Genomic DNA, 25,821 nt, shown 5'->3' with positions numbered 1-25,821 from the left:
TGCCTCAGCTCTAAAAAAAACATTCCAAACCTCAACAAATTTGGGTGCATGAGATCGCCCCAAATTTGGGAGACTTACATCATGAGAACATCAGCCAAACGGCCAAGACAACCCAATATAGCCTGCTAGGGGGCACAATTAGGACTTTAAGAACAACAATAGTTTATTATCTTCTGCTCATTTGCTTTTCGTAGTGCCTGCGTGCACGTGTCACATTTGTGTGTTCGATGAGGATGGCAATGTGACATTTTCTGAAATATAGGAATTATTTATTCCAAATATTAATTAAAGTTTCTTTTAATTAATATTCCAGTATATGTTGTGAATTCCTTAATTAATTTAATAGTCATATGAGGTTAATAATAATGCTGATAAAACTACCGAAAGAGATGCTGACTCATGCCATGCATTACTAGTGCCTCGTTGATTAGTACTGTTCTGACATTGTAGTTTTTTCCTTAATCTAGCAGCTTTAAGAAACCACTGGTCTGTAATGTGCAAAACTATTCAGTGCATAATTTACTCATGCTTAATACTAACAGTGATCAATCCAAGATATTTTTATTACAAACATTTAGCAATAAGGCTGCATTTCTTTGATCCCTATATGGGTATGTGGTTTCTCAGTAAGTTGACTTTGTTTGTAATATGGCGCCTATCGTATTAAATATTTAGATGTAAAATGTGTAGTTCATCATTCGTGAGTGTTGTGTTGTAGTTTGTGTGCACATACATTGCAGACATAACTTTATATTTATTTATATTATTATTTATTTATTTACAGTGTATCATCACTGGAAAGAAGGTTAGTGTTTTAAGAAAATTACACCTGTCAGATTTCTGAAAATATTTTTCCCTTTTAATGCTGATTTTTCATCATTTTATGTTAAAAGTAAATTTGTTTGCATTGGCAAACATAAAAAGAATTAGAAATGGAATTGCAGCTGTGTTTTGCATTTCAAATCTTTATTATTACTTTTTGGTGATCATTTTATTCTAATTAGTATCTTTCTCCCTCCTCAATTAGGAGAAGTTACTGTAAATAGAAGTATTAGTGATTTGAACTCAATTAGCATGGAAGTTGATAGTGTGTCATCATCACCAGGGGTTACCAGAGTAAGTATTAGTTAAACTTTTTTTTTAATATAAATCACACACATATACACACTACAGAACTTACAGCATGTATAGGTATGACTTAAGGAGAACCTATTGATATTTTTTTCTGAAATATTGTGGAATACTTCATGAGGACATCCAAAGAACAAAGGCATTTGGAATGAAAGAGGAAGAGGAGAAGCAGGTTTGCTGGGTTTGAATCTGGACTGTGAAGTATATTGGGCAAATGCTGTTCTGGTTTTAATAGGTAGGAATTGAAGGATTAATGGATGCCAGTTCTTGGGTGATGCCCATGGATGTGTTAAGAATTGGTGGATTTTTATATTGAGGAGATTATTCATAGATATTATCATATTATTAATCCTACCATAGAGATGATCTCTGTTTCTAACAATTATTTTTTTTTATTTCCGAGTGTACCTATATATTATTATATGCACAAGGGTTCACTCCAATTGGTGCAATGATCTTAACTCTTTCTTTCAGAATCCAAATAATCACTTACTCAAGACCAAAATACAAAATAAACACATTTAATAAAACAAAAACAATATATATACACTTCAAACAAATATTACATAACTAACTACAAAATTAATTGGATCCAAGGCCTTTTTAAATAAACTTACACTTAAGACTAGACTAAGCACTTTGTTTGCACAGTCACAAAATGTTCATAGCCAGTTTCTTTCTCTGTCAAGGTCCTTTTCCGAAGATATATGACTCTATTCTTCATTTTTACAGGATCCTTTCTCATCACTTATCTAGCACACATTGATTCTTCCAAACTTAATTCTATCTCTTTTCTTCAGTAGAAATAACAGTCAGATCCGGCGTCTTTAATACAGATGAAACTTCTTAATCAGAGTTTTCTCGAACATTCCTTTAGAGTGTAAATAGCAAATTCTTCTTTTATTCACTAAATGCTTATTGACAGTCTTAACTCTTTCAATTAAAAAAAAAAAACTTGCAGTTCTACGATTTCCTTTTCGGAATCTACTATAAATCTTCCAATTAGCGTTTCCTCCAATATTCCGTTTAAAACGCATATAGCAATATTTTCCTTTTATTTATCCACATACTTATTCCACATTAAAACTTAATAGTTCCACGATTCCTTTTTCAGAATATACCATTAATTTTCCTCCGACTGTCACATAAAAACTTAAGTTCCTCTAAACCTAAATATCTGCCGGCCTGTGTTCTAAATTCTTTCTGAACGCTATCTTGTTTACCCTCCCGTTGCTTCCATACCGAACTTGTTAGCTGTCAATCACACATCAAACTTTTCGGCGAGCATACACACTCCATGAAACTGGTAAACAAGAAGTTAGGTATAAATAATGGCTGACATGTTGCCTCCGTTTAAAACACAACTTTTGATAATTTTAAATTACAATAAAATTCTTGTAAGTAACACAAATATCTAATCTGGTACGTACATCAATTTTTTAACTTCTTTACATATGATTTTTGACAAAACAATTTCAATAACGGGCACATCGCAAGTGTCGACAATGTGTGTTATGAAACTAAAACTAATAAACATTTTAATATAAACAATTCGTAAAAATATTCAGAATTTTAATTGTGATTATTTTTACAGATGTATCTATAGAAGAGAGCTGTAAGGCTGTAATGGACTGTTTTGAGACATGGCAAAAGTGAGTTAACAAGACACTGATCATTGATCATCCAGTCCATTTTCTTTTGCAGAGCATCAAGGATTTTTAGGGAGGTCCCTAGCACACTGCCCTAAATGTGAGAATAATATCCTCAATCTTTGCAGATTTGAGACTTATACAGAGTTTTAGTAGCTAGTTGAATGTAAAGTATTTTCTTGCCAAGTTTTTAGAGACTGAGGAAGCAATGCATTTTTGCCAGGAAAGATTAAATTTCAATCCAAGAGGAGAGATCTGAACCTATCTAGTGATTTGCACATTATTCAGAGTAAAGGAAGGTGAATTTGAAGGGTTGAAAGGTCTGTTTGTAGAAGTTCTTGAAGCCCTGGGATGTTTAGGCACTGCATGGTTTGTCAAACAAGTGAAAGGAATGGATTGTACCATCAGCAGAACTATGGATAGGATTCTTGATCATTGAGATTAGATTATTTATGGATAAGAGAATGAGAATAGGTGATAGAACAGAGCCCCCTTCCAGGGCTCTGTTCACCTGGTGAAATATCTGAAGAGAGAAAGCCATCCATTATGAAGTGCAGTGATTGATAAGAGAGAAAACCGGCCATCCACTTCCAGAGAATGGAAGAAAGGCCAGAGGATACCAATTTGCTGGTATTTTTCCTGATATTGATCTCCAGATGTTGAAAAAGTTAAGTGTTGATAACTTGACTTTCTTTGTTAGAGAGGACTGAGGTAAGAGCAGTAGGTTGGTACTTTTATGGTAGACTTTTATCTCCCTTTACTTTTTTTTTTTTTTTTTTTTTTTTTTGGAATGGGTTAAATATAGGGTTAAATATTTCCACATGTTGGGATGCCAACCGAGTATAAAAGAGTTCTAGAGATGAGTATAAACTATCAGTTCTGCAGCACAACTTTTCTAGATTACATTTGGAAAGATACCATCAGGATAAGAGGCTTTTTTGATATCTATTTTTGAAAATTATGGAGACAACTACCATGTTTGAATAAAAACTTTAGTTTAATATAACTAAAATCTACGTTTTCTGTGTATAGCATACAGCTATACACAGAAAACAAGCTACACTACAATCAAACTGGTTTATTAAAGACACTGACTAATTGCTACAACAATTGTTGGCCTGACATAGAAATACATTGGGCACAATATCAAGTATCTATTTATATACATATATTAACATCGTGTACACATTCCAGCCAGTTGATGTGGAATGGTTTCTAATACTAGCTGAAGATTGGCTAGAGTCCTGACTTATGCTGGATCTTATATATTAGGTAGGCCGAATGTGTGCCATCCAGATCCTTGGAATTTTCATGCCATCTTTGTTGTTGATATTTGGGTAGTTTATCAGGATTTCGCAGGCTTCTTTAAATTTCCTTTCGTACCAGGTTTTTGTGCGGTGTAAAGAGCAGGCTTTTCCAGTTGATTTGGTGTAAGGTGTTGAGTGCGTGGTCTGAGAGGCCTGCTTCACCATAATGGGTATATTTAATGTGTTCTTTCTTGTGTATAAGGATTGTCCGTCCTTTCACCAATGTACAGTAAGTTACAGGTGCAGCGAATGCAATTGACTCCAGGATGTGCTAATGGGAGGAGAGGATCCTTAGAGGAGTTGAATATGGTTTTAAGTTTAGGGGTGGTTTACTGTAATCTAGATTACAGTAAAACCATAGCCATCCCATACATTAAAGAGTTATCAGAAAAAATCAACAGAATCCTGCAACATTATAACCTCAATGCCACCTTTAAACCACCCACTAAACTTAAAACCATATTCAACTCCTCTAAGGATTCTCTCCTCCCATTAGCACATCTCAGAGTCTATTGCATTCTCTGCACCTGTAACTTACCATACATTGGTGAAAGGACGGACAATCCTTATACACAAGAAAGAACACATTAAATATACCCATTATGGTGAAGCAGGCCTCTCAGACCACGCACTCAACACCTTACACCAAATCAACTGGAAAAGCACCTGCTCTTTACACCGCACAAAAACCTGGCACGAAAGGAAATTTAAGGAAGCCTGCGAAATCCTGATAAACCACTCAAATATCAACAACAAAGATGGCATGAAAATTCCAAGGATCTGGATGGCACACATTCAGCCTACCTAATATATAAGATCCAACATAAGTCAGGACTCTAGCCAATCTTCAGCTAGTATTAGAAACCATTCCATACCAACTGGCTGGAATATGTACATGATGTTAATATATGTATATAGATAGATACTTGTTATTGTGCCCAGCGTATTTCTACAACCAACAGATAACACTAATAATAGGATTCTAGCATTGATGTATAATTATTTATTTTTATTTATTTTTTTTTTCACCAGAGGTCAGGCCAACAATTGTTGTAACAATTGGTCAGTGTCTCTTTAATAAACCAGTTTGATTGTAGTGTAGCTTGTTTTCTGTGTATAGTTGTATGCTCCAGAAGATGACCTTGACATAAAGGTCGAAACGTCGAATGTAGATTTTAGTTATATTAAACTAAAGTTTTTATTTAAACACGGTAGTTGTCTCCATAATTTTCAAAAATGCATTCAGATCACCGTGTAAGCTAAAAGAAAGGTTTTTGATATCTAGTTTATTCAAGATTCTTCTGTCTGTCTGTCATTTAAGCAAAATACAGTGTAAGCATATTTTACCAGAAATAGTGCACCTGTTTCTGGTATTGCAGCAAGTGGTGATTTTCCTTGGTCATTTATACAGGAGTTGGAGGAAAAGTATGGTTCAAAAAGATCAGCTTTATCTTTAGTTGTTCTTGTTGCAGCAGTGCTATTGGAGCAAGAATGAGTTTGAAGCATAGATGAGAGAGGATACACCCAGTTTCCTATTTGAGGAAGTGGAAGACATGATTATGGTTTTCACAGCAGGCAAGTTTTCTGTATTTTTCTTCTCATAATCAGATTTGGTTTGTTTGTTGATGGTTCTGTTGCATTTTTTGCTTATACTTCAGTTTAGGATGAGGCCAGAGTTACTAAAGTTTTCTCTTTGACTATTTTGACATACTCTTTGTTAAACCAAAATTTCCACCCACCATGTTAAACCATAGTGGGTGGAAATTTTGAATAGAGATGAGCCATCATTATAGCAAGGATAATTTTGATAACTTGCTTAGAGCACTCTCCTTAGATCAGTAGATTGATAATGATAGCCTGACCATGAAAAGGAAGAGAGAGAGAAGTCCTGGAGATAATTTTATTTGGTACTGTTGTGGTGCCAAAGAACATCAAGTCGAGAATTGGTGAAGGAAGCATATTCTGTGAAACAAGATACTTACACAAGATTTTGGTATGTTGTACTTGAGAGATATATATTGTAATATACTAATAGTGATATAATAATATAATATTAAATATAATATTAGTGTAATATCATCAGCATTCTCAGCCATTGTTGATCTACTGCTGGATGAAGGCCTTTCCAAGATTACTCCAAAACTGTCTGTCCATGGCTCTCCTTTCCCATGTCACTCCTGCAAATCTGATGATATCATTAATCCACTGTGATTTAGGTCGGCATCGTGATCGTTTTTCCTCTCATGGAATCCAATCCAGTACTTTTGTCCATCATTGATCTTGTCTTCGAGCAGTATGCCTAGCCCATTGCCACTTCAGATGTTTCATTCTTCCTATGATGTCAGAGACTTTGGTTTGGTTTCTTATCCACATATTCCTTTTGTGATCCAGTCTTGTGATACCAAGCATACTTCTTTCCATATTAAATTGTGTTGTTCTTAATTTCTGAATTTCCTTTGCATTTAGTGTCCATGTTTCACAGTCATATGTTAATATAGGAAGAATACACTGGTTAAAAACTTTTTAACCAGTGTATATCAGGCATAATGGGAGTTGGCTTTTGAATATTGAATGTAATTTTCCAGATGCTTTCCACCCAAGCATTGTGCACCTTTTGATTTCATCCATGATATTTTGCTCCATTGATATTTGTTGCCCTAAGTATATGTAATGTAATGATCTCCTTGTTTAATTTCCTCATTATTGATTTTTATTATTTCTGGTTGGACATAACTATTGAATATAATTTGGGTCTTCTTTAGGTTTATCTTTAGGCCAGCTGTTTTGCTAGCAATTTCAAGTTCATGGATACGAGTCTGTAATTCATGTACAGTTGAAGTAAAGATAACTATGTCATCTGCAAAGGCTTAAATATCTTCCATTTATCTTCGGACCTTTCCCTTCCCAATCAAGAAGTTTGAATATTTCTTCTAGGATTGCCGTGAATAATTTTGGAGATATTGTGTCACCCTGTCCTATACCTCTCTGTATTTCCACAACAGAGATGTTCCCACTGAAATGAATTGCTGCTGTGGCATTGGTGTATGATGATTTGATGGTTCTGATGTATGGCTCCTCCACTTGTTGGTTTTGTAATGCAACATAATATTGCACAAGTTTTAAGTGAATCAAAAGCTTTCTCATAGTCAATAAAACCAAGACAGTGGTAATTGATATTCATTACACCATTCAATAATCTGCTGTATACAACTTGAATATGGTCCATTGTACTAAAGCCCCTTTGAAAGCCTTCCTGTTTTTTGTTTGTGCTAGGTCTAGAGTCGCACAAAGCGTATGAGTTAAGACTTTTGTAAACACTTTGTAACCACTAATAGGTCTGTAGTTTGTTAGGTCTTCTACCTCACCTTTTTTATGTATCAGAATTAGGGTAGCCTTCTTCCATGTTCTTAGTACATCATTTTTCTTCAGGCATAAAGTATAAATAGTTTTGCTAAGAGTTTGTAGATTATTTCTCCACCTGTTTTCAGAAGTTCAGCTATAACTCCTGGATGGAGTTATAGCTTTCCCATTTTGCAAGCTTCGGATACATCTTCTGTGGTACTTCAGCTGTTTCGTAGTTATCTTCTTCTTCTTCTTCATTTAATTCACCATCCTAATATAATATTGAGTAAAATTCTTCAACTCTTTCTGCTATATCCTATCTATCTGGTGATGGTTCCATCTTGTAGTTTGACTGCAACCATCTGTTTATTGCTGGTTGGCTTTTTTGAGACTATGATTGTTTTCAATTGTTTGTTGTATGAATTTACAATTGTAAATAAGAAATAAGAAAATTCAATTGAAATTTCTTATTTCTTCTGTGATACATTTTCTAATCGTTTTGCACAATTCGGTATATTCTATCCTTTCTTTTAATGTCGCACGGTGATCAGCATTCATTTTAGAAATTATGGACTTTACAACCATGTTATAAATAACTCTTAATTTCCCGATGTTTCGATCTTCATATTAAGATCATCATCTGGAGTATATACAAATATACAAGGACAAGCTGAGTTACATTACACGCAGTAAGCTAAAGAAACAATGATTTGATCACCGGTTATTCTACTGGCATGACCTCTAGTGAAAAAAAAAAATTACAAATTAATTAATTATTTAGAAACTACATCAAAGCTAAATTCTATTTAAGATAGCGAGAAAAACATTCTTTCTTATAGTCCTCTTTCAGTAACAATCATGTCCTATTTTTAACATTACATTTGTTATTTTTGATTTAGGATTCTGGATTATCTACAGTCCTGATTATGGTTAACTCTTAGAGAGAAAGGTTCTCTCTTATAAGAACTACATAGGGAAGAAAGGTTCTTCCATATGTAGTTCAGAGGACTACATATGGAAGGCACATATTCTACCATGGGTAGAATATGTGCCTCCCATATGCTTGGGATTTTTAGACCATCATTATTGTTCAGACTGGGGTGGTCGATAAGAATCTCACAGGCTTCCTTAAATTCGTTCATACCATGTTTTGGTGTGATGTAAACAACCTGGTACTTTTCCAGTCAATTCTATGTAAAGTGTTTAGGGCATGATCAGAAAGGCCAGCTTCACCATAATTATTATATTTAATGTGTCGTTTATGTTCCTTTTGTCTGATAGGAATTGTGCATCCTGTTTCCCCTATATATGGTATATTACAGGTGCAATAAATGCGGTATACTCCAGGGTGGGCCAGCGGTGGGAGTGGGTCTTTGGATGATTTGAGTAAGCTTTTTAATTTTGCAGGAGGTTTAAACATGACTTTGAGGTTGTATTTTTGTAGTAGTCAGTATATTCTATTTTATTCTGTAGGTTAATTGATTTAATTTCTCTTCGTTTCCTCATAAGCTGTTTTGTTTCTTCAGAAATTTTGTTTTGTTTTTGTTTTGTGGTACCAGCTATTTCAAGTGTGCATTGTAAAAGGTTTTGGGTAATGATGTCATTACTTTCTGATAGATCAGCATTGTCATCTACGTGGGCTGTTCAATAAGTAATAAGACTAATTTTACTGTGGCAAAAACCACTCGTCACAATATTAATTTCTGTGGAATAAAGAAATGTTGCTGTCTGTATTAACAAAAGAGGTTGATAGATGGCGTATACGGGCTGATGTGCCAGAGTGTCACGTGACTAAACGCAAGCTGCGCGACCAGTCTTTGAAATGGAAGCGTCCTTGGAACAGCGTTATGCGATTAAATTTTGTGTGCGTTTGCAAAAATCGGCATCGGACAATTTTAACATGATACACGAAGCTTTCCACGATGAAGCAATGTCGAGGGCAAGTGTTTTTCACTGGCATTAAACTTTTAAGGAAGAAGGCAAAATGTGGAAGATCTTGAATGTGAGGGAAGACCTTCAACGTCCATCACAGAGACAATGATCAACACAGCAGCTATTATCATCAAGCACATCAAAAGAAAGCATCCATTGCTGAAGAATGGCTTCTTACTGCACCACGATAATGCAAGGCCACATATTGCTGGTTGTGTAGTGGACGTTTTGCAGAAGAACAACACAGATATCTTACCACACCCTCCATACAGTCCTGATCTTGCACCGTGCAATTTCTGGCTGATTCCTCAGCTCAAGAAACCACTAAGAGGCCACCATTTCGAAAGCAACAAAGCATGTGTAAAAGCTGCAGAGGCGGTTTTGAAAGAACTCTCAAAAAATGAACTTTCACATGTGTTTAAGAAGTGGATGCAACATTGGGACAAATGCATCGCGTCTCACGGTAGTCACTTCGAAAAAGACCATGTAAATGATGACGATTAAAGGTAATCTGTTTTCTGTATAAATATAGTCTTATTACTTATTGAACAGCCTACGTATAATAAGATGTTTAAATCTTTTGTTTAGTTCATATTGGAATATATCTTTTTTTTAATGTTGTGTACATCATACTTTTGCTTTGATCTTCAAAACATTTTTCTTCTTTCTTTTTGGCAGTTTATTTGGATTTTACTGCGTACCATACGATGGTCACTTCCAATGTTGAAGGTGTTTATAACAGAGCAGTCTTGAAAGATGTTTTTCTTATTGCTGAGGATAAAGTCAATTTCACTAGTTTTTCCATTTGGACTTTTCGATGTCCATTTCTTGTGTGTTGTTTTCTTGAACAAGGAATTCATGATATACAAGTTTTCTTTTTCTGCAAATTCTATTAACTTTGCTCCTCTTTCATCTCTCATGGCATATCCAAAATTTACCATTGAGCTTTCATTTGAATGTTGTATACAAATTCTAGCATTAAAGTCTCCCATTACAATTCTGAAATGATGTTTTCCTTTATTGTAGAGTTGGGATACATTATGATAGAAGGCTTCAATTTCTTCATCAGTATGACTTATTGTTGGTGCATAGACTTGGATGATCTTAAGAGTGTATCTTTTTGAGATTTGAACAACATTATTAATGTAATATTAATTAGTGTAATATTAGTAATATAATAATAGTGAAATATACTGTAGTTCAGAGGACTACATTATATTTGGAAAGAGAGCTGGTTAAGAAAAGATCAAGAGGATTATCTGGTATTCAGGTTGGTATTGAACTATTGACATCAGATCATTGCTCACAGCAAATATTTTGCATCTCTTCCATGTCAGTCATTGTAATTGGAAAAAGAATTCAGTTGGAGTGATTATTACTTTAGTAGATTTTGGGCATACTACTTGATAATGTACCCTTAACTTCCGAACCAGGAGAATTAGTTCTCTACTTTAGTATTACTAAAATAGAGAGATGTATTTTACTGTGAAGTGTACAGTTCTTTTTTCTAGTTCACCAAATAAAATTGTAAAATATTCAAGTTTTAAAGAAAAATTAGTGTTTTCAGAAAAAAGAGTCAAAGCGAGATAACTGGGAGGAGACATCTGCATAGCCTTCTAAGGAATCCAGAGAACTGACTACAGATTCTTACTGCCTAGTCCTCATCCAATCATGGTGCACACCCTGTTGGTAGGTATCCACTGGATACTGAATGAAGGAAGATTGGCTGTCAGTTTGGGATTTAATTTACCAAATCATAGTCAGTATTGGCTTTAAATAAAAGACAGTGACAGTATTAAAAAAGATGAAATATGCTTGCTCTTGTATCATCCGGTTAAACAAGGTCCCCCACTTTGCATCAGGAAATCAGGGCAAACAGTGAAAAACTAAGATGCTGCAGAAAACTTGGATATTGTGCCATCAATGACTTCATGGATCTCCTGTTGACTTACTGGAACATAAAAAAAAGGAGGAAGGAGAGTTTTGGGTGAGTATATTTTTTGTGTGGCAAGTAGAGTTTTGCATCACTTTTCAAGTCTTGGCTATAAGTATACAAGAAAAAAAAAGTGAACTGACAAAAACAGGACTTTGTCACTTTGTATTTTGAAGATGCATTAATGCTAGGTGGGTAATATGCACCCTTCACTTAGAATAACCTGGGTTTGAATCCCATCTAGGACTTGAGAACCTTTACAGCCAAAAGAACTAGGACTACAGAGGAACAGTATCACTTCCTTATATTATTAAAGATATTAAGAGTACAGGAAATAAAAGCAACCACCATCTCTCTCTCTCTCCACAAGATCTCAAGATTTTTATGTCCATCGAAATCTTTCCATTTCTTCCTTAAAGAACTAGGATGGTACAAACTCTGCTACACTTGTAGCATTTACTACATTGGACAAACCAGCTGATCTAATGAGGTCCATATATCAGAGCACAACAGAAAATTTGAAAAGAAAACATAAATCTGATCTATCTTTCCATACAGCAAATGATGGTTATCAGGCTGTCCTGGTTGTTTGTGTGGTTGGCATATCTGCTCTCCATCCAATAGGCAGTGAGTTTGAATCCTGCTGTGGGCATGAATGTTTGAGACTGTTTAGGTGGGAGATGAATTTCATTGTCTGGTACAAAATCACTACCTTGCTTATTGGAGGCCTGAAGTGAATTTTAAAAGTTCCCTGTTTGGTCTTTAGAGCAGGATAAAAAATAAATACAAGAAAAAAAAGAAGTTAAGAAAAATAGAAAAAAAAAAGACCCTTAACTCTCCCATGATACCTATGTGCAGTTGTCCCACCCCTTTATCTGCAGAGGATATGTTCCAAGACCCCCAGTGGATGCCTGAACCCTATACATACTATGTTTTTTCCTATACATAAATACATACCTATGATAAAGTTTAATAGGCTACCATTGACATGTTGATAGCTGGATGCCAGGAGCAGACAATGTTGATGGTTGGAGATCCTTGATTGTTGAAAATTTTTTACCAAAACCTTTTGAAACTTTCAAAAGGTTTCTCTTTCTTTTTGTTGTCTCTTTCTTTTTAACTTATCAAAGTGTTGTTGCAGAGGTAATCCTGTGGTGATCATACAGGTGACTTTAATGCTGCATTCCATAATTTTTTCCTTTAATGTCCTGTGCAATTTGAAACACTTCGGCAAATTTCGGTAATGTTCACCTTGCTGGTTCTGACAAATTCTTCATCTGTCAACAAATGAAGAATTGGAAGAACAACAAGTTCTTCCAATTCTTCATTTGTTGACACTCTCAATGGCCTTCAGTATGTTCCTCCACTTCTTCATCAAGCATGTCAGCAAATCCTTCTCTATCAACTTGTTTTGCTAGATGAATGATTTTCCTAATTTCTCCATCGATCCCCCAGGAAGCCTTTAAAATAAGTCACAACATTACTCCATAAGTTCTTCCAGCCAGTATTTACAGTTTCTGGTTTTAATTCATTATGAATGTTATTGCATCAGCAATAGTGAATAATTTCAAACACTACATTATGTCCAGATTAGGATCTGCATGAATTGCTGATCGAATGCAATCAATGAATGCAGGTTCTATTGGGCATCTTCTATCAGAAGAGTCTGGTTTCATTCAGGAGCGAATGCTGGTCTTGAAATTCACGCTTGCTCTTGTTATCATTCAGGAAGTGAGAGGTATGATTGAAGTCTGATTAGCTGAATAATGAATTACTGACCAACTATATATTTAGAAATTTATGTATATTTAATCATACAAATACAACATTTATTTTACAAATGATATTCTATCTTTTTCAATTTAGCTACTTGAATACAGATTCTATCCTATGGTTCTTCTTTACGAACTGGTCAATAACATCGTCATAAAAAGTTGGTTGTAACTTAATTTTCCCAAGCAACACGCACACTTGTAAAGACTGGCTGAAGCTCACTGGCTAGAGCTACGTTGACTGCGTATGGCCTGTGTTTAAACAACAGAGTGAGACGACATGAAATGGCTGTGCATGTGCATGAAATCACAGTGCTACTGCAAGGAGTTGGAAGCTCTTACAACCGAGCAAGCCAAGGTAGCTTTTACCAGACAAGCAAGCATTGGCCTTCGATACACAATGCAAAGCTCAATTATTGCCGCGCAAGCTCAAAACGTCTTCTGTCTACAAAAATAAAAGCCTAAATGGAATGCTTATAAATGCATGTATTTATTAACAAATAAATATTACTACTTTCTCAATTAATGAGCTTGCACAGCAAGCATAGCAAGCTTGGTGAATTCGCCTCTGGTTTCATTGCAGTTAAAGACTTTGCTTAGGATGGTATCTTTTCTCTTTAATCAGCTTTTTCAGCTCTGCCAGAAATGTGGTAGCAGCTTCTTCATTGGCAGATGCAGCCTGTCCAGTAATTTTCATATTTTTCAGTCCAAACCTATTCCTGAATATGTGTAACCATCCCTTACTTGTAGTAAATGGCTTAGTGTCACTCATTTCAAGGAATCCCTCACTGAAGTCTTTCTATAAGTGCAATGCTTTCTGGCATAACACATTGCTGTCAATTGGAACACGTTTTCTGTTCATGTCTTCCACTTACAAATTTAATGTCTTTTCCATCTTAACTGAGCATTTATCATTCACTGTGGCCATAACTTTTGCAATTTGAAGTGTGACAGCAAAACTAGCACAAATTTCTTTGTTCTTCTTTGCAATTTCATGAACAGAACGTTTGTTCCTACCGTGGATCTTAGCAACTTCAGCATATGATTTTTTTCTTTTCTTATAAAGTTGAGAACGTTCACTTTTCACTTAAAGAAAGCACTTTATGACTTCACTTTGACATATCTGAATTGCCAGCATCACTGCTCTTGTGCTTTGAGGCCTTTATTAAGTAAAATAAGGATTACTTGAATACAAGCACTGTGATACTGTGACACTCAATCTAATAACTGAGATGGCTACTGAGTGACTAACAGGCAGTTTTCACTATATTATTTCAGGAAATTACAACGTACTAGGATATACATTAAAATAAATTTTAATATATTTCTATATGCACCATATTTCGAGCCAAACCTCAACAAATTTGGCTGCATGAGACTTCCTCAAATTTGGGAAACCTACATCAGAAGACCTTCAGCCCAATCGCCCAAGAATACCAACATTGCCCGCTAGAGGGCACCAGGACTTTAGGAGAAATAATAGCTTCATACTTGCTCATTTATTGTTTTGCTGTGCCTGCGTGCATGTATCTTATACCTAAGTTCTTGAAAATGGCAGTGTGACGTTGCCGAAATATAGAAATATATTAAAATTTATTTTAATGTATATCCTAGTACGTTGTAATTTCCTGAAATAATATAGTGAAAATGCATAACCAACGTCTAAGCCTTTCCACGAGAATGACTAACAGGCAGGTAGTGTATACAGTACAGCATAGATATGCTGGACAAGATGATTCACATCCCAATCAGGACGACACGCTATTTAAAACTTATGAATTGTTTATTTCTGGAATTTTCCATTTGATATTTTTTGACTGGGGTTAACCTCTGATAAGGGGGTACTACTGTACTATAGGTTTATAACCTTTTATGGATGGGAACAACATTTAAAAAAAAAAAAGTGCTTTGATAACAATAGATGTTCTTTATATTAACTACAACAATTATGTTAGGAAATTCAAAGTAGCTTCTAAAATGTTGTGTACCCAACATAACAAAAACTGCAGAAGTATCCTACATCACATACAGTCCTCATTTATCAAAAATCTTAAGTATGTGAATCTCGGAGATGATATGCTATAGCTTTTGGCATACCTCTTGAGTTCAGTTTTACCATATGCTTAATTATCAAACTATTTAACTGACCTGGCTTAATTAATTTACCATTTTTTTTAACATATTTACTTACTGTTTAACTTACCATTAGCTTAAATGTTGCATATGCCTCTTTTACATCCAAATTATCCAAATTATTGTTTTCTATTCTCCTGAAGAAATGTATCATACCACAAAGTACACAAAACTAGTTAAATTTTAAGCTAATAAATCTTTTTTTTTTATAGATAGTTACTAGTCTCCATGTAGTTTTTAAACTAGAAATCATCTGCTCAGTCTGGTTAGCATACCAATGGTCCAATTTAAGAGGCTGTAAGTTTGAATTCTATTATGGAATGTCTGCTTTCGAATATCTTTAGGTAGGAGATAAATTTCATTTGCTTGCTATGAGAGCACAGCTGTGCTTATTGCATGCCTGAAGTGGCTTGGACAAGTTCCATGTTTGGTCTCTAGAGCAGGATTATGCAAAAAAATAAATTTAAAAAATGTAAAATATCAAAAAACCTTAGTGTGCTCATACTAATGTACTATAAGTTTACATTATTTTGCAAGTGGAGTCACATTAAAAATAAATTGAAATTAAATAAATTCTCCTACAAGAGATGGCACAATTTTGATGTATATCTAGATCATCTTTTTCTTGTGTCATTCCATCTGCAGTAAGATGCAGTAACCTTGTAGATAACATTCTTACAACTTGCCCAAACCAGTAAGATTACAATTTTGAATTTGTGGATAATTTTTAGGAGTATAGTTCAAATCTTGAACACTTACACACATACTGCTTGGAAAGAAGTAAACATTTATTCCCCCCCCCCCCACACACACACACGGGCAAGGTGCGCCTCATGCCATGTAATGAGCCTCATGTTTGTAGCAGTATAAATTGGAGGAATACAGTGCTCCCAAGTCAGCCAAACTGTGTCCAGGTGAGATTATTATGTGACACCTCCAGGGAGTCCAAAGACTCATCGAGGGAGAGTGTGCCAACAGCATTGAACGAATGCTCCCCTTCCAACAACTATAACTATTCCATTTGTTAGCACCATTTCCAAAAAATTGGCTATCCTTCTAAAACCACACAATATTAGAGTAACATTCAAGCCAGTCAACACTACTTGGAAATTTTTAAGATCACCGAAAGACCCTCATCCATTCAACAAGTACTCTGGCGTATACAATATACCTTGTTCCTGTGGTGTTAGTTACATTGGTCAGACCTCTAACCTCTAGAAGCTTTGAAACAAGACAGAAGGAGCACATAGGCTATGTTAGAAACAACAGACAAGATATTTCAGGCCTTTTTTCCCATTTCACCAATACCAACCATTTTATTGAGTGGAATAAGAGTCGTATGCCCTATATAGAAGAGAACTACCATTCCAGAACCTTCAAGGAAGCTGCTATAGTCGCCCATTCAACAGGAAACCTAAATAAGAATCAAGGTCTAATCCTACTTGATATTTGGAAAACTTTAATTAGATCACTAAACACTAAAGAAATTAACTTTCACTCCAATTACATTATGTATCTCAACAAATAAATCATGTACCCACGACACGCGTATTGTCTCACGCACAGTACTAATTTTGTATGAATCAGGACTGTCAGTTAAAACCTAGTCTGTTACTTTCATATCGCTTACCAATTGTATCCCTGAAGATGCCAATAGAAAAAAATCGGTGAAACTAGTTGGATAATAAATATTACTCACTTGACTAATATTCCTAATATGAGTGATAATTTCTAATAAGTAGCCAAGAAAAAAAAAAAAAAGTCACACCAAAACAGATTATTCTTGACTACTCATTTGCAGTCAAAAAAAATTCAGAGTTTGTTTGCAGTAGGAGTTTATGCTAAGAAAGAACAAAAAATTATTACAGGGGAGAAATTGTATTGCACAGAAGAATAATGGAATTGCCATTTTATAAATATCTATGCCCAATGGGAAATTAGAAATTTACTAGGAGTTAACCATGTGGTAAATACCAGATCCTTAAAATTCAGGTTTTCATAATCATTTTTGCCTTTCATTACCATTGAAATCTTACAGAAACACTTACAATTAAATTTGTAAATGTTTTGTTATTATCATTCATAATAAATAACGTTTTTTATATTTTACAGGATTGAACTACTATATGGTAGTAGTTTTTCTGATATTTTTTTCAATGTTTTTCTTGATTATTAATTGTTAATAATTTTGAAGTTGATGCGAAATTTGTCTTGAGATCAGTTTAGTCAACCCTCCCTCCCCCTCTCTCCATGGTATTATATCACACATCTATTGGAAATACATATAGGCTGACTCTCTCTATCAGACTATAACAAACTATGGATAAGTCTTGGCTATAGTCCCAGAAATGCAGTGCTATACTAAAAGAAATTCACCATAACACGTTATTCCTGTTGTCCCTGCAAGTTTTCTGTAGTGAGAATTAAATGGGCTGTAGTGGATAGCCCACTACAGTGGATAATGGATATTAGGAAGTTGGATATGACATCCAACTTCTTAATAGCTGGTGTTACAATTATCTGATCTTGCTTGTGCAAAATGAAGTTAACCAAACATGCCATTTGTTCCTGATGTCCATTGTTTTCAGTTTTACCAGTTAACCAAGCATCAAATGTTCCATCCTGACATCAGATTCCCATTTTCCCAGAATTATGGGTTCAGATATCATGTAACTCACTAGATTTCCTTTAGAAATGATTCTACCTTTTCATTCTGCACCCATACACAGGATGTTCATCTTACATACACCAAATAATTTTCGTTGGCAATAATTTTATGTAGTAGAGACAAAATGTAGGCATTACTTCCCTAATCCAATCATAGTTTGGCTATGATGTTTTTCCTTACAACAGGAAAGCAAATAGAAAATTTCTATCATAATGCTGATACTATATTAATAAATTATGCATTGTTACACCATGATAGAGAGTACTTATGCAGAAGTGCATGATTTATTAATGCCCTAACAGTATTATAGTTCTTATTGTGGTAATGTTTGCCGAGTGGTTAACATCCACTCTCCAGCCAAGAGGCTGTAAGTTTGAATCCCACCAAGAGCATGGATGTTTGTGATTGCTTTTCATCTTCATACAATCGTTCATCCAAATATACACACACACACACACACACACACACACACACACACACACACACACACTCTTCCAAGATGGACTGGGTCACCATGAGAGAAGTAGCCCCAACCCTCCTGCAATGGGAGAGGCCTTCATCCTCTAGTGGGTGAAAAAGACAGGCTGATCATCATCATTGTGGTAATATCTGGTTTATAGAATAAAAATTATTGCAATTAACATAACCATCGCATTATTCAACATTGCTGATTATATTTGCACGTATGGTAAACAATGTGCTATACCCTGAAAAGCCAGGGTTAAATCTCTCTGCAGACTCGGATGTTTGCTCAGCAGTCTATGGATTGGATACTAGTTTTACAGTTTACAGAAGCTACTTTAATGAAAAAGGAAAAATATAAAATAATAAATAAATTAATAAAGAGATAATATCAAAAAAAAAAACTATAATTTCTCATTTCCCTGTCTCATTTTCTTTACTTACTTCTCCCAAAAACTCTTTCAAAACATCTGCTGTATGTATGATATATTTAGCCATAATAAAGGAGAGAGGGATACACAGAGATGATTTAACCAGTATAAGACATAGTTTAGTCCACAAGATGCTCAAGGGAGATATTTGTGTCATCCTTAAAGAATAAATAGTATTAATAATGCTAAAATGCTTAATACTTTTATAACCAAAAGCGGCATCCTGAAGAAGAGATTACTGTTGAATCACTGCGAAAAATGATGGCAGAACCACCTGGTGCCCAAAGAGAAGCAGAAGAAGAAAGGCGTCTTCAAATAGTAGAGCGATTTAGAACTGCAGCATTTGAGGATCTGGTAGCAAAGTCAGAACAGCAGGTAATGAAAATTGTCACTTAAATGAGTTATTGGTAATGGATAGCAATTTCTCTTTATAAAACAAGCAAATGTAACCACAAATCTGCATTAAGCATTCAAAACCATTCTATTATTTATAAATGTGTATTTTTTTAAATCTAATATTGCCTATAATATAATTTCTTCAAGTAGCAGATTGAAATTCTCTTGGTGTTTGATATTTTAAAGTTTATAATTATCAGGGCGATACTTATGCACAGGTCTCTAGATATGGCCAAAAATTAGGGCCAATTTAAGAACCCCAAACAATGAGGAAAGGGGCCCAGAGCACTAGCACCCAGGGTCCCACCTGCCTCGGGAAAAGTGTAAGTATGGTCCTGATAATTGAATGCTGATATTCTTTGACTTCATCTAGTTCTTACTTGATAATGATGATTTGGGACAATTGTGTTGATGTGCCTTTTTTGTCATTTGCACATGAAAATTGCACTGTCACTTGATTTAGCAATTGAAATCTCAGATGAATAGTAAAAAAAAAAAAAAAAATCAGCTAATGCCTTGGGAAATTAGTTCTTTTTTTTTATTCTTTTTAAGAGAGAAAACTGCATTTACCTTTACTTTCTTGACTGGCTGGCCTTTGGAAGGTTAATAAAGTGAAAACATTTAATGCTTTTTATATGACTGTAACCAAATAAGAGTACATTGTAACCAACATAGTGGTGATAATGGTAAGCATTTTCATCCTAAAGTTTCTTCAGATCATCAGGCTAAGGCTGTAATGACAACATCTTTGTTGTTTCCTCAAGACATATCAGAATAAAGCAGTATGGTATTTCACTGTGGCAACAGTTATGTACAAATTGGCCATGTTTGAATACAAAGGATATTGCACAGCACTTGCAGATGGGCGACCTATTCGTAAAGTCTTGGTATTGTGTCCTGGTATATTGATGTACCAGATATGCAAACAATATCCATTAAACTTTTGAACTTAATTAAAAATTAATGTCACATCCACACAAGTAATATAAATTTGATTTTTTAAAAAAAAAAACACATTTATTACAATCTATTTAAAAAGCATTCCATTAAATGTCCTTCTTCCTAATATTAAATGAAAATTAAATGAACGAATAATTGAAACTCATCAGCATGGTCTGATTATATAAAACAGATTAATCTGTTTTCATTATATATGTATACACTGTTGGCAAGTGTATTTATATACTGATTTATCATTCAATATTGGTTTTGTTTTTAAAATTCAGTATATGTTATTATAAAAAATATCCTAACTTGATTAATCAAGATTAATTGAAATTGACTTTGAATAGGAATATTTAAACTTACCTGCATGATTACTTTCTGACTGTATAAAACTAATTAAATCATTCATTATAGTAAAATTATGTAGATTGTTATCATTTTGGAGTAATAATGTCAACCTCAAGTGATAAACATCAATGTCAAGGGATTAACTACTTCAGATTCTCCAAAGCTCTTTCCATGGCATTTGTCCAAAGATGGGTGACTTAAGCAAGAAGCTCTCTTGAAAGTTGTGTAATCAATAAAGGCTGGATGTCTGTTGTTTTTTCTTCCATTTCTTTAGAAAGAACCGAAGTGAGTGAAATTAGATTTGTAATTTGATGACAGAAATTTGTTACCTTTCTTAATAAAGGGTCGAATATGGGCTAATTCAGGCCTGCAGAATAGATACCACTGGACTAGAATAAAAAAAGACAATATATAATATCATTTAATGCTGGAGCATAAACCTTCAGAAAAAATCAAAGAAATGCCATCCAGATCAGGAGATTTTTTTGGTATTCAGTATGGACAAGAATCTTCTGATTATTTCTTTATGACAAAAAAGCAAAGGGGATTTGAATGTTGCATGTTTGGGATGGCAAGAGGATGTTAACCAAGTTGTCTGTGTAAGAATTAGAAGGAAAGTAAGAAGCTAGGAGATTTAGCTTTTCTGTGGGTTGCAGTGCAATAGAATTTTCTGATTGCAAGCGATGTGAAAGCTCGATATGGCCAATAATAATATTAATGATAATATTCATATGGGGTTTCCCCTGGCCCTTTCTCCTCTGTCTCTTTCGGGAGGACAGGTCAAGCCCTCCTGATGAGGGATTAAGTATATTTTTTGACTGTAGATACGCGTGTTCACAGGGCCAGTTTGTACCCAATAGCTCTGAAAAGAGACCAGAAAGCTTGACTGCACTTTGGGAAAGATATAACTTTCCTGCTTTCCCATTCAGAATTGGTTTTAGTTGTGATGATAGTTTGTTTGCAAGAATTTCAGTCTTTGTTATACACAGGAAAGAAAGATGGAGATTTTCATTGCAATATGCCTAGTTCTTCTCTTGCAGCCTAGGTGCACTTCTTGGAGAATCAAAGCTTAGATAAGGGACGAGATTTTTAAGTGATGTGTGGAGTAAATGTTTTTAGTGAGAACTTGTTTCAGTGATATGTTTAGTGCAAAAAAGAAAATCAAAAAAATAATAATCCAACCAAGAAAATGAAGCCTAGAAGTTAGAAAGGATTGCTATCAAAAAAGAGATCTTGAGAGTGGCTAGGGTTATCTGCTATTTTGGTAGGTATATGAGCAATTTTTTTGAGATTATTGGTAATATCAAATGTCTCAGATTTACTTGATATGTGCAGTTGGAAAAGAAAGTTTGTTGGAATTGTGCACAATAGAATTTCCAAGGAAAATGCCATCCCAAAGTTGGACTTGAGAAAATAAATTTTGTGGTGAGTAAACACTACTGAGACAACAATTTGATCTTTTACTGAAATGTTTTCTCAGTAGTGTTTACTCACATATCGCCACTTGGGCTCCCTTCAGGCATGCCTAGTAGTATGGCAGCAAGATCCAGTTCACTGCTTAATGACTGATCTATGGAATAACCATTTTAAAGCTATATCTTAAAATGCCAGTACTCCACTAGGTGTCTACCACCTATCAGAGGAGTGTCCTTTTCTCTGTGAGGGGGAGGGGAACACCACACTTCATTCCATGTCTACCTTAGTTCACTCCTTGGTACTTTCCTTTAGTCTGATGGTCTTGTTTGCTGAGGCATATATCCAGGGGTACTAATGTGTGCCCCCAAGATGAAGGTATAGCCAGAAGAATTGGCAGACTAACTGGACTTCACCCAAGTTTAATGTACTCTATATTATGGTGGCCAGAACATCAGTTCCATCATTGCTGTTGGACCTTTGAACTTTAGTCCTAGACAGTGAAAACAGAACAGGCAGTGTATTTTGGCTGTCAGAAGAAGAATATCTTCATTCTGCTGTGAGGCCCAGGTGCTAGTATTGTTATAATATCCTATGGCCTAGATCCCAGATTCATGATTCTCAAATATTTAACCACCTAACCAGCCATTCTGGATCAAATACACATTCTCATATGCTTCGTATCCATCATATATTTCAATTTTAATGCGCACTTCGCATCCATGATACCCTTGATGTGTAGACGTCTTGGCCGGTAGTGTGGTTAATCATTGTTTCTGTGGTGCAAATGACAAAGATGGTTTCTTTTGTAATACAGAAGACAAAAGTAATGAAATTACATGGCCGAAATTCCATCTCTTTTCCATTAAATTTCTATGAATAGCTTAAACAACTTGACAGGTTTTTCATTCAGGAATAAATTTGGATTACAGACATACCCTGACTTATGCTACCCAGACTTATGTGAATCCAGAGTTACGCGATTTCTTATATGTAAGTATTCCCGTTCCGCTTCACCACTATTCGTATGTTTCCGGCGCTGGCCGCATTCGCCAGTGTCACACATGCTGTGAACAAGCACTGATGTGTTTCATGCGTTCTCCATTCATACATGATTTTTATAGTCTACAAACCTTGCGATTGTTTAATGTTATGTTCTTGATACAAATTTTATCACATAAAAAATAATAATGTCGTCCAAAAGAAGCAAGTCCGATTCTGATATAGCTAGCAAGAAAAGAAAAACATCGACTTTGGAAACAAAATTCAACATTATTGAGGATTTTGAAGGCTGAATGAAAATTTGTGAGCTAGCAAAGAAGTTTGGTCTACACAAATCCACAGTAAGAACAATCATAAAAGAAAGGTTTACTGATTTTGGAGGACATAGATTCTAACGCGGAACGAATTGTAGCTACAAGGCAAGGAATAAAAAAAATCATTGGCTTGCTATGAAGAAATTTTGCATGACAAGAAAAAGACGTCATGCCGTCAGACGAATCTATTAGATTTCATGAAACGATCGTCATAGAAATAACTTCCTTTTTTTTTATGTATGAAAAACTACAATTCTGATTATATTTCTTAAAAAAAAAAATAGGTGTTTTTGTAAACCTTTGGTCCCAATTAACTAATATTTTGTATGTTTGTATATATAAATTACATGCAAAATTATACTCCGAGTTACGCGAATTTGACTTATGCACTTTTTGTAGGTCCCACCTACCGCGTAACTTCGGGGTATGGCTGTATTTATTTATTTTCATAAAATGTCCCCCCCCCCCCTTTGATAGTTCATTACTCACAATTCCAGATGAAATTATTTCAAACATAGTAGTTGTAAATAGATGTTTCCCTATTTGCGATTATTCTGACTAACCATATAGTGTAGCAAAGTGTATTAACATACCGAAAATTGATAGAAAAGGGAGTTGAAAGTCACTTATTTTCAGAAATGAGTCAAAAATTAAAGAAAGAAAGAAAAAGGAAAGAATTATTATTATTATTCGTGACACCTCCAAGGAGTCCGAAGACTCATCACGGGAGAACACCTACTATACAACTGTTTCCACCACTACACCGAACCTCTACCAATCATCTCCATCAACGCCATCTACCGCCCATCACCACGACCACTAGTATTTTTTGTCTGTAAATTGCGTGTGTTCTGAAGGGCCGATATGTCTGTATGCGGGATGAAAAACCCGAGTTTCTGGGAGAAAAAACCTTGCTACCTCGTATGAGATCGGCTAACTTACGTTCAATTGAAAAAGAACCATAGTTGAATATTTTCAAGAGAAATGCAAACAGGAGTACCTGAAGTAGCTATCAGAAACTTGAAATTTGGAAAGGCAGCTGGAGTAGATGATATTTGACCAGAAATGCTCAAATTTTAGGGTATAAAAGTTTTGTAGCTGTTACACTGCCTAATTTAGAGGGTCAGCTGGTTGAATTCCTGTGATTGGAGTAGAGCTCTTGAAGTTCTCATCTATAAAAAAAAAAAAAAATGAGATAAAGCTGAATGTGAAAATTACAGAGGAATTTCTCTACGTGTTCCAGATAGATTTATGCAAGCATACTGGTTGGGAAAGATTATAGAAGAGAAAGTGGGAGAATAACAAACTGGATTCACACCAATTAGCATTTATCAGTATCATGTTTCCACTTTACGACGAATAGTTGAGAAATCATGGAATAAAAAAAAATCTATACTCAACTTTTGTAGATCCAAAAAATGCATATGACAAAGTTCTCAGGGAAAAGCTTTTCAAAACGCTACAGTTATATAGAGTAAATGGAACATTCTACAGGACAACACATAGTCTATATTTAAGATATATGTAATTATAGGGAATACAGGAATATGGTTGGATGAAAATTCACATGTAAGACAACGATGCACGTTATCTGCACTCTTATTCATCATCTAAAGCAGTGGTTCCCAACCATTTTCCACTTGTGTACCCCTTTTAAACCCATTTCTATAAATTGTACCCCCTTGTTTTTAAATACTGACACTTTAGTTCAGTGCCTATCTTAATGTAAAATAGTGGAAAATAGTTGTTTTTCCGCCATTACTGATTATTTTTCATGTACCCCTGAACGGCCCAGCAATTATCCCCGGGGTATGCTTACTACTGGTTGGGAACTGATGATCTAAAATGTTTCAAAAATGAGTGTCTGTTAGGTGATGAGAACACAACAAATACTGATGGCAAGATGGAAAATGGTTATTAATGTTGAACATGCAGCCATGAAAATAGAAGAGAACGAAATGGATATTAATAAAGAAATAGTGCACTTAAATGTTATCCTTCATAGGACAAAAAAGCAAAATGAAAAATTGCAGAAGCAGCAAGAGTTAAGCAGGGCTGAAAAAAGAAAGAAGCAGGTGATCCAAAGGAATAATATAGAAAATGATCCAAAGGAATTAAGGAGCAAATTATGTATGAGACTTAATGATCAGGGTAGTGCTTAACGAAAGTATGACAAAATTGTATTTCCTGAATGAAAAAATTCATGATATTAGCCATGCCATCCGGATGCAAAAAGATAAGTTGAAGGAAATGACTTGAGAGGTGAGAAGTATTCATTCTATTAGGGAGGATGTAAAGAAGTTGTTAGAAGAGGCAAAACTGAAGAGCAAGAAGGTGAAGATCGTAAGTCTCCTACCATGCTATGATAGAGGTGAACTGAGGAGGAAGGCATTGATAACCAATGAGCTATACATAAATTGTGCAAAAGGAATGATGTAGAATTTGTAGATCTGTAGTCTCTGTTTGACAGAAAGAAGGATTTGTACAATGTGGATGGACTGCATCTGAATGGTTTTGATGTTAGGTGTCTGGAGAAAATTAAACATCAAACATGTTTCAAGGAAATGTAAGCAATTAGGGTGGAAGCAAATGAGTTTATGTGAAAGCATCCATAAAGTGAGTGAGTGTGAGAATGACCAGGTG

General features: G+C 34.9%; 1 protein-coding gene across 2 annotated transcripts in view; it reads left to right on the top strand.

Annotated features, from left to right (window-relative positions):
* The window catches only part of stmA (Protein EFR3 homolog stmA), a 382,799-nt gene that overhangs the window by 344,362 nt on the left and 12,616 nt on the right, over positions 1 to 25,821 (top strand). The window contains exons 16-18 of one of the 2 annotated variants that reach the window (XM_090409772.1): positions 785 to 805; positions 1,028 to 1,116; positions 18,977 to 19,135. In XM_090409772.1, coding sequence (XP_090265898.1) covers positions 785 to 805; positions 1,028 to 1,116; positions 18,977 to 19,135 — 269 coding nt within the window. The remainder of the gene's footprint in view (positions 1 to 784; positions 806 to 1,027; positions 1,117 to 18,976; positions 19,136 to 25,821) is intronic. The other variant, XM_090409773.1, reaches the window with a different exon arrangement.

The sequence above is a fragment of the Typopeltis vanoorti genome, chromosome 20 (assembly GCF_054136105.1).
Source record: "Typopeltis vanoorti isolate ZY-2024b chromosome 20, IOZ_Tvanoo_1.0, whole genome shotgun sequence".
Classification (NCBI taxonomy): domain Eukaryota; kingdom Metazoa; phylum Arthropoda; class Arachnida; order Uropygi; family Thelyphonidae; genus Typopeltis; species Typopeltis vanoorti.
This window is presented reverse-complemented; position numbering and strand designations above follow the sequence as displayed.